Source organism: Centrocercus urophasianus, unplaced genomic scaffold (assembly GCF_019232065.1).
Source record: "Centrocercus urophasianus isolate 14NV4802_14NV808 unplaced genomic scaffold, USGS_Curo_1.0 seq_24, whole genome shotgun sequence".
NCBI classification, from domain to species: domain Eukaryota; kingdom Metazoa; phylum Chordata; class Aves; order Galliformes; family Phasianidae; genus Centrocercus; species Centrocercus urophasianus.
This window is the reverse complement of record NW_024884800.1, coordinates 12,689,167-12,703,423: the sequence shown is the minus strand read 5'-3', so window position 1 is coordinate 12,703,423 and position 14,257 is coordinate 12,689,167. Positions and strand designations below refer to the sequence as shown.

General features: G+C 43.2%; 2 protein-coding genes and 1 non-coding gene across 3 annotated transcripts in view; 1 reads left to right on the top strand and 2 right to left on the bottom strand.

The window, feature by feature from the left end:
- Window positions 1-9,975, bottom strand: part of ATP7A (ATPase copper transporting alpha) — a 28,498-nt gene extending 18,523 nt beyond the window's left edge. The window contains exons 1-3 of the mRNA XM_042824870.1: window positions 9,897-9,975; window positions 2,522-2,658; window positions 121-610 (exon numbers count right to left, since the gene is read on the bottom strand). Of these exons, the coding sequence (XP_042680804.1) occupies window positions 121-610; window positions 2,522-2,629 (598 nt within the window). The 5' untranslated portion in view covers window positions 2,630-2,658; window positions 9,897-9,975. The remainder of the gene's footprint in view (window positions 1-120; window positions 611-2,521; window positions 2,659-9,896) is intronic.
- Window positions 9,976-10,589: 614 nt separating this feature from the next.
- LOC122163721 (cytochrome c oxidase subunit 7B, mitochondrial) lies at window positions 10,590-13,404 on the bottom strand. The gene is made up of 3 exons (XM_042825177.1): window positions 13,295-13,404; window positions 11,731-11,855; window positions 10,590-10,804 (listed from the first exon to the last, which is right to left on the bottom strand). The coding sequence occupies exons 1-3, from the start codon at window positions 13,329-13,331 to the stop codon at window positions 10,730-10,732; spliced, it is 237 nt and encodes a 78-aa protein (XP_042681111.1). The 5' UTR covers window positions 13,332-13,404; the 3' UTR covers window positions 10,590-10,729.
- A 277-nt stretch (window positions 13,405-13,681) lies between these two features.
- On the top strand, window positions 13,682-13,797 carry TRNAL-CAA. The gene is made up of 2 exons: window positions 13,682-13,719; window positions 13,752-13,797. It is a non-coding gene; the product is annotated as a tRNA-Leu (tRNA).
- Window positions 13,798-14,257: the final 460 nt, after the last annotated feature.

Sequence of the window (14,257 nt, the reverse complement as noted above, 5' to 3'; positions counted from 1 at the left end):
CCACAATAGGTAATTAACTGTTGTATAGAACTAATCTAAAACCAAGGTATCCCCAGAATGCCATCAGAAGACAGTATCTATTTTTACAAAAAAAAAAAAAATCTATCAGAAAGGCTTTACCTTTAATCCGTTGAATCCCTTGCAGTTTGCCAATCTTCCCTTCAATAGTGCTAGTGCAGGAATGGCAGGTCATCCCGTCCACTTTCAGGCGCAACAAAACACTACTTGCATGAGACCAGCTGGGATCTTCACATGTTCCTGGAGTTACTTCTGGTGGTGAAATACTTAAGCCCACTCCTGGGACCATTTGGACAATCTGCTTGCCATTTACAACCGAAGAAAGGAAAGTCACCACTGCAGATTTTTGATCAGAAGACATCTTAACATCCAGGATACCTTTGTTCTTCAGCAGTGCGCTACGAAGCTCTTTAGATGTTAGAGCTGATTGAGTAGGAATAGTAAGAAAAATTGTGTCAGGTAAAACAGGTTGTGGGTTTGAACCAGCTGATGTAGCATCAAACCCCATGTCATATATTGCTTCCTGCAGCGTTGCTGGAGTGTGCAGTTTTGAGTCATAAATAATGATGGCATTCTTATCTTCTAGAGATACCTTGCAAAGAGAAAAATAACAAAAACCAATTTAGCAAATTGTAATATTAAGAAATAAGAACTAATAACCTGCACGGGATTATGAATGCTATTATTTGCAGATGTTAGTGATACTTGTCCAGTATCATTTTATCCATCACTACCCACTCTGAACCATGAAGCCATACCAATGGCCATCACACAATAACTTCTGCTCATGTAACAACACGGCTAGACAAAGAAGATTGTTTCTTCTCCTTGCCAATTTCAGAATCCTTTAAGAATCTGTCAGGCCACGTTTTCTTAAGACATCCAGGCAACATCAATACATCTTATAGTGAAAGAAACAAAACTTGCAGAGTCAAACTCTCTAACTACTCAGTGCAATTCAACGGAAAGCAAATGAGCCCAGAGAAAAAAGAAATTCTTAACCGTTTGCACAATTTTGCAGTTAGTAGTAATATAAAAGTAATTACAAGGATAGGAGAAAAAGTTCTTTGAAAAATCCAGAATATTTAAGTAGCAGTGAAAGGAGTCCAATAATTCTTGGCATTTTAAGCACAGGTTATTACTCTGCTTTGTGGAATAAACTGCAGGCTTCAGAGAGCAAAACTCAGTTTTGAAATTAGATACGTGGCCAACACCAAAGAAGCTGGTTTTTTTTTTTTTTATCTCTGTACATTCTGGCAATCCAGAAACTTTCTGATTTAGTATTAGCCTTTCACAGTCAATGGTACAAACATCCACAATTTAATTTGCTCCAAACTGATGATACATCAAATACAATTATTGCAGGTTCCAAAAGGAAAAGCCTCCTGCCAGAGGCCTAACACAGTCATTAAATTCTATCTTTTCTCTGGGCAAAGCAACAACCTAAAGGCCACAGACATAATTAAATCACACCAGATAAATGATTTTAAGAACAACCTGTCCTCATTTTTGTCCAAATTATGAGCCTTAGCAGCATTAGGAATATGGACGCTTATTGGTTTCATTGCAGTTGGAGGCAAAATTACCTAAATGCAGCCCTGCTTGTCTGTATGAGCAATCCAGTATTCACCTCTCTGGCTCACCTAGTTCATAATCGCTCAACATAAACATACTTTTTGTTTCTCAGAGAATTCTTAGAAATTCTAAAAGCAAATCACGTTTCTGTAAGCATACATGAACTCCTACTTCACACAGAAGTAAACTGTACTAACTGGCATTTTATTTGCCACTGTACATTCATTTGCACTGAATGGTGAACCACGAGAAACCTTTTGAAATAAGCTAGTGGCACCAGCTGTATGCCCCCAGATGCAGAGTGCCAAACATGGCTAAGGAAAGTGTTCATCTCTGACATACCCACTAAAATGGAAACAAATTTGACACAACCAAGAAAATACTATTTGCCTATATATATTTGCCTATAGAAAATACTATCTAGAGTAAACATCAACTACTACAGAATGTTACTGCAAGATTTCACTATCTAGTAATTAAACTTAGCAATTTCATGCAGCTGTAATTGTAAGGACTGCTCCTTCTTGCACAAACTAGCCGTAGGATCAAAAGTTATCTCCTCTGCACCAAGAAAGCATCACAAGTAGAGGTTAACATCAAGGCAGTTCAAGGAAGTCTGGATAAGGGCAAACCAAGTAGCTCCATCAATTGCTCAGGACTATAATTGTGCTGTTATTTCTTTTACTGGACAGCACAAAAGAACGTGAGCATTTAGCTTGTTTTAGTAAGCTTCTCATTATTTCACAATACTGAATTAAGCACTGAAATTCGCACTACTGAACTGAGGCAGAATCTTACTTGAAGAGTAACAGATGACAACTCGGCTCCCTGCACAGCTCAGTTCTGTGCAGTACAGTAAGCATTAGCTTTTCTCTTGCTTACACCAGATAAGAACAAAACTTTCTAACAAAAGGGCAGCGTTACTTACTTTGATGTTATGGATGCCATTCATCTTCCCAACATGCTGTTCAATGGCCTGAACGCAGGAGTGGCACGTCATTCCCTCCACACCAATAACTATGGATCTTGCCTCCATTGTCAAACTCTACTCAGGTCTTCTCATCTCTGTTGGTCAAAAAGAATTATGATTTTTTTCTTAAATTAAAAAAACAAAAACAAAACCAATCTGCTGCAATTTAGCAGATGATGTACCTGGCCACGTAACTCTAGTAGATTTCAAAATCTGATCAAAATATGATGTTGGGCAAGACTTAACAGGAAGGAGGCATTTAGCTACTTGGTCCTATGAATTTTCAGATAGACAAAGTGATTGATTTGTATTATAGTCACGATCATTTAATCATATGCAAGAAAGCTGTGACTCACTGGTGTGAGATTAAATTACTTGGAAAAGAAAGCACTTGAAAAAACAGATTAATAGAGGACAGCATATAAAGCACAGGGACAGGGGACGATTGTCTCTTTTGCTATATTAGCAAGAGGAAGTAATGCTGGAACTAGTCCTCAGGAATAAAACAAGCTTTTTCCACATCTCATTCAGAAATATTTAATTTCTACTCCTCTCAAATAATCATTATTTTTGCTTGTCAGTACAAGACCAGGAAAAAAAGCCAAAACAAAAAACAAATTAAAAAAACTCCCACTAAGCCTGAATGAAATTTGCCTATAGAGATAATATCAATTGCAAAAGAATTCATTTGTGCAACACATAGATTAAGTAACAGAGGACAAGATTTTTTTAAACCTCTGTAAATTCACATTTTTTTCATTATATTTTCATATACAGCTAATGAGCAGGATGAGAATCGGTCAAACTGGCTGCATTGAAAGCATCAACAACTTCAGATGACTAACCCAACAGCTGAAGTCACACACGTGCTTAGATGGCTATTACCCTGGGGACTTGTCTTTGAAACCAGACTACAGTAAGTAAGAACAGCATTTAACAAAATTAATTTGTTCTCTCCTTGGTAGCATTTCACAACTGCGTCTGAATGTTTCTGGTTTTGCTTTGAGACACTCTGAAGCCACATGTGGAATACTGGAAGGTTTCACTGTAGAACCGGGTTTACCTCACCTGCATAGAATCTCCAAGTGCTGAAGCTTAGCCAACAGGTGAGGACAGTGCAAACCTTTGAATTATAGTAAGATTTCCAATGGATTAAATAAATATTTAATTCAAATGCATTCTATGCGAAGAGCCAGGAACACATTGCATACTTGTTGACCAGATACTAGCACGTGCAAATTTAACTACAATTACTAGGTCAAAGCATACAAAATAAACATGCAAACATCATAAAAGATAGTCTGAGAAGCTGATTTTAAGGATTTCCCTAGTGCATTCCCTGAAGCCCACAAATGACCAGCCAAGTGATCTGAACTGTAGTGTCAGCCTTTGTATTCCAGGAGGCAATAACAGTTTTGTTGAAGAACCACAGTGTATGCCACAGGGGACAACAGGAACTCACGCACATCGATGATAAGCACGGCTATTGGATAGGAATGGTCAGCAAGTTGCTGAGAAAACCTCATGGTCATAAGGGCTTTGAACACCATGAAGAGCTGCTTTTACAGCTGTTCAACCGAGGAAAGTTTTCCCCTCACAGTCACAGAAGTCTCAGCAACATTCCCACAGCTGCTCAGATCCTTACCAACCCCCCCAACAACCCACAGCACCTGACCTTCCTAGAAGGCATCACGTATTTACTCAGAATATATTGTGAAGTGCTGATGTTTCATCCTGCCATCCAAATAACGATGAAGTTGGGAAGCAAAAAGGCTGCATGTGCACCTCAAGGCTGATGGCAACTGTGGGATCAGAAGCAAAAAGCAGCTTCCTGCTGTAGCTCTTCTTCCAGACACGAGCGGGAGTGTGAAAGGATGCACTGCAGAACACGTGCATCCTTTGGTGGTCCCAGTGCCGAGAGATCCAAGGGAAAGCAGCAGGCAGCAACAGCTTCAGTTATTGCTAAGCCCTGAAAATCAGCATTAACACTTGCACTGGCTGGGCTGTTGGGTTCTGCTGACTCTGAAGATAAAACAGCAGCTTATATTAAATAAGGCATCACGTTATGCTGTTCTGTACAGAAAACGATAACTTGGTGTGCTATAACTTGGTGAACTAATACGATAACTCTACCTAAGAGTTAGTACAGGTCTCACTTCTTGCCTATTCTGATGATCTGAATTATCAGCAACACACAGAAATAGGTAATATTTACACATCTATAGAAATAGGGAACCACACTTGAAACACGAGGGAGTAATGAATCAGTAGAATAGTGCATTTTAAGAGCTTCCCATATGTCCTTTCTCAGGCTTGTCTGCATACACAAAAACACAGGATATTTTGTAAAAAACACTATAAAGCTAACTAAGGAAACATGCTTTCATTTCATCACCTGGCCTTTATTGATCCTTCAGCTCTTCCACGAGGAATGCTCAGTCCATGAAGAACAAACAAAGATGTAATTGTAATTCCACAGTCAGGGAGCAATGAATCTTCCCACAAGGCTAAAGTACAGGTGAAGTTTCAAGAAGTACTTGACTTGCAGGGTATTTTGTAAGCACAACAATCAGACACACAGAACTGAGCTACCACAGCCTATCATCTGTCATCTCATAGTCTGCAGAGAAGTGAATTTAAATTGTCATAAACTTGGGACCGCCCTGACAACTGCACTATTACTACATTCAGAAGAAATTTAAAGTAAGGAGAATTAAAGTAAGGAGAACAATATCTGTGATCTGCTATCTAAAATTAACACAACACAGGTTGGTGAGATACGTTGCCTTGGATGAGCTGGTGTACAAGTGCAGGGCAGCCTGAGAAAGCCTGCTGGCTCCTGCCTGTCCTCGGGGTTAAGAGTGAAGCTACAGTAGGTTACAGTCACTTCCTACAACCAGCAAGGGTACACTTGTGTCAAACTAACAGCAACTACACAAGCAATAGGGTAAAGTAACATTATTAAAGTGTTTGCAATACTTAACAGCATTGCTATTTCTTTTAATGCATAGGTGAGAATTAACTGTTTATATATAGAGAGAAAACACTATAAATACTTTAAAAAGCCCAGACCTGGTATTATTAGTGTGTGATGGGGAAAAGTATTTCCTCCGTTTTCTGGGGTTATTTCCTTCCCCATCTGCTGTTGACCCTACATACAGTCAATTCCACCACTCTTCATACAACCTCATGTTTCCCACTTAAGGGGTAATATGTGGAAAAGGAAATAGTTGCCGTTAGTCTGCCTTTCTAGCCTGTTATAACTAAATAAGGTTCATAAGGTGACTTCAAATATGGTATTTGAAAATTTGATTGCAGTAATTCTGAACCTGAATTGCCACGTTAAGATCACAAAGCACACTGAAATCCTATTACCTTGAGAGGATTTGATGTGCACTGTTTTGTATAGGCACAGTTCTTCCTTTAAAATAAAATAAAATCTGCTGGCGTTTGGATTTAAATAATAAATCAGAAACAATAAAGTTTCATTCATTTCACTGCCCCGGGGAGGGGTTTGTGTGTGTTTGGGCTTTTAAAAGACTGTTCTCTTAGGAACAACGGATCAGGGCACCACGCCATTAAGCACAGTATAAACACAGTAGAGAAAATCCTCACCTTGAGGGAACTGTAATTCAAACATGCACTCAAACTGCATCCAAACCTTGTCTGCATTTCCAGCACTCTTGATACAATGTTAAGAGACCTGTTTTCTAAGGAAAGGATGGCATTATTATATAGGGAATGTATACACACTGCCTTTTTCCTCCTGCTACAAAACTCCCAGGAAATAACAAGTTAAAACTTGTTAAAAAAACAAGTTAAAAGCTAATATGTTCTTACACCTATGACAGTATTCTACTTGTGTATATTCCTCTATAACACTCTACCTCCCCTTATGAGCACTTCCTTGAAGAAATGCTTCCGCTGAAACTTAAAAGACATTTTCCTCCTTCTGACAATAAGTTACAACATATTCATGACTAAGCAGCCTGAAAAATGTTACACCAATAAATTATATGTACACAAATGGCACACAAATATTGACAGTTTAACACCATTTCTCCTTAAGTGCATTAACATTTTACCAAGTTGAAAAGAAAAGAGATACAGAAGTCAAAATACTCTTCATGAGGCTGAGCAGCAATCATAGCATGGCTTTAGTTGGAAGGGAGTCCTAAAGGCCATCAGTCCACTGCAGTGAGCAGGGACACCTACAGCTCCATCAGGTGCTCAGAGCCCATCCAGACTGACCGTAAGGCATCTCCATGGATGGGGCACCACCACCTCTCTGGGCAACCCGCTACACTTTCTCACCACCCCTACTGTAAAAACTTTCTTTCTTTCAATATATCCAATCTAAATCTTCCCTCTCTTTGTTTAAAACCATTTCCCCTTGCCCTGTCGCAACAGACACTATAAAGAGTCTGTCCCCTTCTTTCCTGTAGCTTCCCTTTAGATCTTGAAAGGCCACTCTCAGGTCTCATGGAGCTTCTGTTCTCCATGCTGCACAGCCCCAGATCTCAGCCCGTCCTCATAGGGAGGTTTTCCATCCCTTGGATTTTTGAGGCTCTCCCTTGGATGTGCCCCAACAGCTCCAGTCTCTCCTGTACTGAGGAACAGGTGGAGGGTTGGCCTGGGTGATCTTGGAGGTCTTTTCCAACCTCGGTGATGCTGTGATCCCATGACTCTACTTCTGGATGCAGCACTCCAGGTGAGCTCTCACAGTGCAGAGCAGAGGGGCAGATCCCCTCCCTCACCCTGCAGGCCTTGCTGCTTTTGATGCAGCCCAGGATACAGTTGGCTTTCTGGGTTATGAAGGCACACTGCTGGCTCACGCACAGCTCACCATCCACCAGTACCCCCATGTCCTTCTCAGCAGGCTGTACTCAATCCTGCTATCCCTCAGCTCGTACTAACAGCAAGGGTTGTTACAACCCAGGTGCAGACATTTAACTTGGATTTGTTGAACTTCATGAGTTTCACCTGGGCTCAGTGCTCAGCCTAGGTCTGAGGTCTCTATGGATGGCATCCCATCCCTCAGGCGTGTCGACCGCACCCCACAGCTTGGTGTTATCCACAAACTGCTGAGGGTGCACCTCAGCAATCTTTGTGTGCTACAGCAGTGGTTTGAACTTGGAACTTCTCCCTTAATGCATCTGGTGCTGGTAGTTCTATGGAATACACATATGTACATAAGCTGTCGTATGTAGAGTCTTGTTATGCTTGTAATCCACATTTGCTATCAAAGTATTTGTGACTTTATTGAACCTGCAGTGCAACTTTGCTAGTATTACATTACTGATCTTACACTGCCTTTGATTGCTGCTGCTAATTAGTGCTACAGTCTCAATACCTACTAATATATATTTGCTTGTAATATCTGTAATAGCTTATTATCTACACATATACCTGCCTTACCAATTGCTAACAGCAGTTTTAGTAAGTAAAGTACTCTGAAGCATGCTAAAGATAGGTGAAGTCAAAGCTGTCAGTTACAACCTCACATTGACAAGAAAAGATGAGCAACGTAAAATAGAAGCTACTGGTAAAACCTGAAACTCCCACTTTACATCCCCAAAAATGCTTCAGAGTTTCTCAAAGTTTCTCAAAGTTTATCAAAGCCAACCCGGGCACTGCAGTGTAACATCACTACAGTGTAACAGACACAGCGAACATGCTCTGTGTCTGTTCTATGGATCAGCAGGGATACGTCACAGAACGACTGAGTGCACTCCTTGAAGGACACAACTTTAGCTTTCACCAAAGTTTTCTACACGTATTTTGAATTTATAGCTTTTGAAAGATGCCAGCAAAAGCTGGGCAGCATCAAACAAATGCCAGGCACAGAATCTGTCAGATTTAACTACAGCCTTGGGGCTCGATAAGGTTTCCAAGCGGCTCAGTCCTACCTAAAAGCTTCATTTATGGCATCAGAAGGCGAATTTCCTAATTACATTACGTGGAAGAGAGTGTGCCTAAATGGCCCCAAAAGCACGCACACACACACAAGAAGAACAAAGGACAGCATAAGAAGACAAAGCTGTATCATCTTATGAAAATACTGAAGTTACAGGGAACCTGGTCTGACAGAAGAGTTTTGTGGGTTTTTTTTCCTTTCCCTGACAAATGGTTACATCTAGAAGTCAGATCAGATTAATGAGGCTCACTCAGTGTGGGAAACTGCACATCTATAATAAATATCTATCACAGACAGCTGTATGAGACTATACAGGGTAATTCATGCTGCTCAACTCTTAAGCAACTTCTGCTTGGTCAGCAGACTGGAAACTTCCCTAAAGAGTTTTATTTCTATAGCAGTCAGATGAAAAAAAAAAAGCACAAACTGAATATATATTATGTCAGTTCTAAGGACAGTTTTATAACTATTCCAGACAAGTTCTTCTCAAATTGTTTCACCTGCTCCTGTCCTTCCACTAAACTCTTTGAAATGGATTTTTGGAGAACGTGAATGCTCCCCTGGAGGAATCATTATGAACATTAGGAGCAGAATATAATTTAGCAAGACTTGCTACATGAGCACACCAAGGTCAGCCCAGGGCTCCCATTCCCAGGCTTAGTCTCAAGATGCAACACATACTGCACTGCAGAAGGGAAAATGGGAGTAACACCAGTGAGTACTGTGCTATGCTGCCTCTTCCTTCACTTATTCATCACCTGGTGAGGAAAATCAAGTCCAGGTCTTTTCTCTACAACTGGATAAAGTACTCTTTATTTGTGTGTTCCTACACAAACCGTGCTGATGCTCTCACCCAGCACAGACGCAGCTGGTGCATTACCACACCGCAGAACCCCCCAACGGCTTATTCACATCCAGGATCACAATGCAACAGGTTCCCAAGCATAGAAATACCATTTAGGTGACTACGTAGACTTTTAAGAACAAGTTCACGCTAACGAATTACGTGCAACTTCCAGAACACGAGCACAGAGCGGCTACGGTTTGCTGTATTCGCATCCTCATAGAGGAAATCTACCGCAAACCCTCACAAACAAGCGCTGGCCTTCTTCCAGCACACCGACGCTACGTGTTTGGTGGAAGCATTGGAAAAACCTACAGCGCAGCAGAGAGAAGGCAAAATGCTAGCTGTCCGTACAGCAGCTCGGAGCCGGAGGGAAAGGAGCTGGAAGAGCCTCCCGCCGCGCCCCGCTCACCCACAGCCGCGCTCCGAGCCCCCCAGGCGACAGCGGCACCGCTCCCCGCCTACCCACCGCCCGCAGCGCACGGCGACGCCCCCCGCACGCTTCCGAACGCGCTTCTTCCACCCAAAGCCCAGCTCCGCACCGCCGTACCGGCACCGCGAGCCGCCCCTACCTCCGGCACCGCGTTCCGAGGGAGAAGCCGCTCCCGGGCAGGCCGCGAGCGCCAAGCCGCACCGAGCGCTGCGCAGCGACCGCCCCGCCCCGCCGCCACGGCAGCGAGCGGCGCCCAGCTCACGTGACACGCGCGGCCGCCACGTGATGCCGCCCCGCCGCCCTGGTAAGCCGGCAGCGATGAGGGCGGCCGGTTCAGCTGTGCGCCGCTTCATAGCGCGCGGAAATCGCGTTTCGGTGACTTCGCTGTTTACGGAGGCCGCACTTAGCGCTAAACTACCCCCGCCATTTTAATTGGCAGAGACTTGCACCTGAAATCCTGTATTTCAATAAACGTCAGCGAAGAGCAGCGCTGAGCTACCGGCTGCCACCAGGGGTGTGTCTGACCAATTCAGAGATAGCAGAAACACACAGCGCTTGTCAGCCCCGAGCGAGGCACAGCTCACCCAGAAGGTGGCAAAACTCGCACATGAGGGAAAAGGATCCAAAGGGAAACACAAAGGTTGCTGTCAGAAGGCCAGCCGCACCCTGAAGGAGCAAGGTGAACTCTGCAGGCAACTATACTGTATTTTTGGATCTCTCCATTATCCTCCAGTGAAAGGAACAGCTGGGATTATCTAATACGGGCCATTTAAGTCTTCTTATGTTTCTTCAGCACAAAGACACAACATAAAGGAAACCTCAAAGAGCCATCCAGGTTTCTAGGTATATTTATTAGACCAGGAATGCCACAGCACAAGTGGTACCCATGGAACAAATGCCATTATGTTCATGCACGTGTGTGTTTTTTTTTCTCCTGTGAAAGCTTGGACCAGTTCATTATAAGCAAAAGAGTTACTCCCTCCACTCTTTAGGAGTGACTCTGCCAACTGGTGACAAGCCCCACTCAATTCCAGATTTTGTTAGCACCTGTAGGAAGATAAAAATCAAGATGATTAACTCTGAAATCAAAGAAACATTCTGATACATGGATACTTCTACTGGTTTTGGTTTAGATTTCTTGTACTAGAACGTGTTATTGTGTTCATCTTTCAGTAAGGAAGTGGGAAATGTTTACTTTACTTAAACATTACTTAAATATTTCAGTTTTCTACTTCAAAATACTTTAGAACCAAAGGTCTAGGATGTAAAACCACATCACTAAAATTCACTAAATCACTAAATTCATTTCCTGTACATGATCCAAACTGTTTTCACCATAACTTCAGTAAAAATTAAAATTAATACCATAACATATTCAGCTAAAACTTCTGCCTGAATAGCTAAGGCAACCTGTAGGGGAACTGTTGGACCATGGCCTGAACCTCTGATTGACCACCTGAGGCGAGCACTGAGTCAGCAGTGGGACCACAGGTGAAGGCAATTCTACTTGGAAGGGGTGGAGCCTGGCTGCCTCTCCCAGACCCCATTTAAGGACTGACTGTGACTGGGGAAGAATCTCTTTCTGGAGATTGCTCCTTCTGAACCTGCACTGCTGGTGAGTACTTTTCATTTATCTCTGATTATCCTTTCCAATATGATAATCTTACTAGCCTAACTTCTCTATATGCTTATTGATCATCCAATACTCTACAGCATCTGCATAATGATTTTACATGACCCAAGTGAAGTAGACAATGCTTGCTCCCAGTACATTTTAAAAATCAATGAAATGTGTGTAAAAACTCAAAACACAAAGTAATCCATCTCTATTTCTGTCACACTGCTAGTGACTTAAAAAAAATAATCCGAAATTCTTACCACTTAAGGTGTTTGCAACAGGTGAGCCCTTCAGAAAATAGCTGACAAGCTTACAGCTGCATCACAACAAAGTGGTAAAGCAAGGGAAGACTTACATATCCCCAGACAGCAGCGAAAACTGCTGCTCCGCCAATCAGCACCAGATTTCCGTATTTATCATGGAAGTTCGGTTCATGTTTGCGATGAGTTTGTCTTACTGCAGTATGCTGAACACCACGAGCTAAGGAATATTAAAGAGAATTAGAAATATGGGAGTCAACTCAAATATGAGCTCAAACTACTCATAATGCTCATCTTCCACCAACAGAATGGCAACAATCAGCATTGAAAACTTTAGAAATAAAATTATCTTTAGCCTATTGGAACAAATTCAAAGTATGGGATTTTTGTGGCCCTGCTTGTGGCGGGGGGTTGAAGATTCATGATCCTTGAGGTCCCTTCCAACCCGGGCTGTTCTGTGATCCAGAAAGCCTTACATTATGTTGTAGTCTTCCCAGCCTCTCCTGTGAAGGTTATTCCTGAAATTTGCTTCAGGAAGCAAATCCTTTGTTACCTTTTCTTTCCTGTGGGTCCCCATTGTGGCAGTTCAATTAATAAAACTGTGTGACTATTTATCTAAGAAAGTAATTTGAGTAAATAAAGCTTTAATTTCAGAATCTGTTTTTGAGATTTCATATTTAGAAATTCTTCATTTTCAGTATGTGTACTCAAACACTTTCAGGAGGAAGCCTATCATCAAATTAAGGGGTTGAAGACTGTGGGTTTTAGAAACACATTTCTCATTCCCTTTATGATTTTTGGTGTGAAGGAAGCGAAGTGAAGAAGAAAAGGGAAATAGCTTCTCATTATATAAATAATTAGATATGGGAGGATCTCTTCAGAGGATAGGAGGTATGTATGTTCATTAACGTATAATACATATACGTAACATTTGTCTTATAAGATAGTCTTATTTACGAATCAAGCTATCAGTAGGCACAGTAAATTGCACAATAGTTGTACACAAATGAATTGATGAAACAGTGGTCTGTGCATACAGCCATTATACAGCAACTATTTTTTATATAGGAGTTTCACACATACCGTCTCAAAACATGACTGCCATCACTGCCCTGATGATACCCTAAATGCTGTCACATCCACAGAGTGCTCTGTGAACGTGAGCGTGCTGCTTTGATGTTGAAAACAGCTGAAACAGCTCAGCACCTTTAAAGGACACAATAACTGCTTGTGAGCCAGCACCAAATGTGAGAGGACCGGATCAATTACTGGTGAGTCTGTCACCAGAGAGACTGCTTTACTCTTCAGTTTAAGCATTTGGCACTGACAGCACTGAGCACCTCTCCATGCACTGTACATGATCTGGATGTGCTTTCAGATCAAGGAGGAAGAGCACCGAGCAAGGGAACCCAAGGTCAGCTCGACTAAAGGCGGTAAAAAAGAGGAGGAAGAAGAGGTAGAACGAAGAGACGGCAGCCTCCACCCGCCACCATGAACCTCACGGAGGGAAGCGAGTCCAGAGACGCTTTGGGAAGGGACCCGGGCCGCTGGGAGCCCTGACAGGGACGGCGGAAAGCCGTGCGGAGCCCTGAGGAAAAGGCCTGCCCCAACTTCCCGAGAGCCCCAGCACGGCTGCGATCCGGAGAGCCCCTTCCTTACCCGTGAGGTTGAGAGCAGCCCTGGCCACAGGAAACATGGTGCCGAGCACGGACCGACCGCGGCCGGCGGATGCGGGTACCCTTGGAGAGCAGTGAAAAACAAAATGGCCGCGCCGGAAGTCGCCAATGCGCTGCGCCGCCGAGTGACGCCCTCTGGAAAATGTAGTTCCGCCGAGGTACCAGGAGCGGCGGGGGAAGCGGCTTTTCGCTACGAGGGAGCCCTAGCGGGGAAAGCTCTGTAGCTGAGCGACATGGGGGCTCTCGCTCTCTAGTATACAGATTGAGGAGCCCCTCTTTGCACAACACCAAAAAGCAGGCTTCCCATGATGAGCTGGCGCACCGGTGACGAAAGGATTAAGAGCCTCCCCGCGGCCGCTGTGTACGCAGTGTCAGGATGGCCGAGTGGTCTAAGGCGCCAGACTCAAGGCGTGCTGCGCCTTCCCATGGCGGGTTGGGTATTCTGGTCTCCGAATGGAGGCGTGGGTTCGAATCCCACTTCTGACACCACTTTTTTTTCTTTTTTTGTACCACTTTATTTTATTTTATTTTTTTTTCTGCACCAGTCCCCATCCACACTATCTGTACAGACGAAGGACTTCGAACACGATAAGAAACCGCGGTGAGCTCCGTAGCACTAGGACGGCGTTCTATAAAACGTATGTTCTCAGGCAGAGGAAAGTGTGAGCGCTTGATTTCACTCAGCCCGTTACCACCGGCCGAAGGTTTTACATATGCATTTACTTCACGTTTTTAACCGCCTTTCAAATACACGGCACAGCGATAAACACGCGCTTATAACAGCAGGGACGGCTCTGAGGAGCGACGAAGCTTCGCACAGTCTTATTCCATATTTCTTTTCGGTTTCGGAGGGACTCCCGGCACGAGGTTCACCTGCAGCCGGGAAGCCCGAGCACCCCGCAGCTCGCAGTGTTTATAAAAGCAGCCACACCAGCACTCCATGACA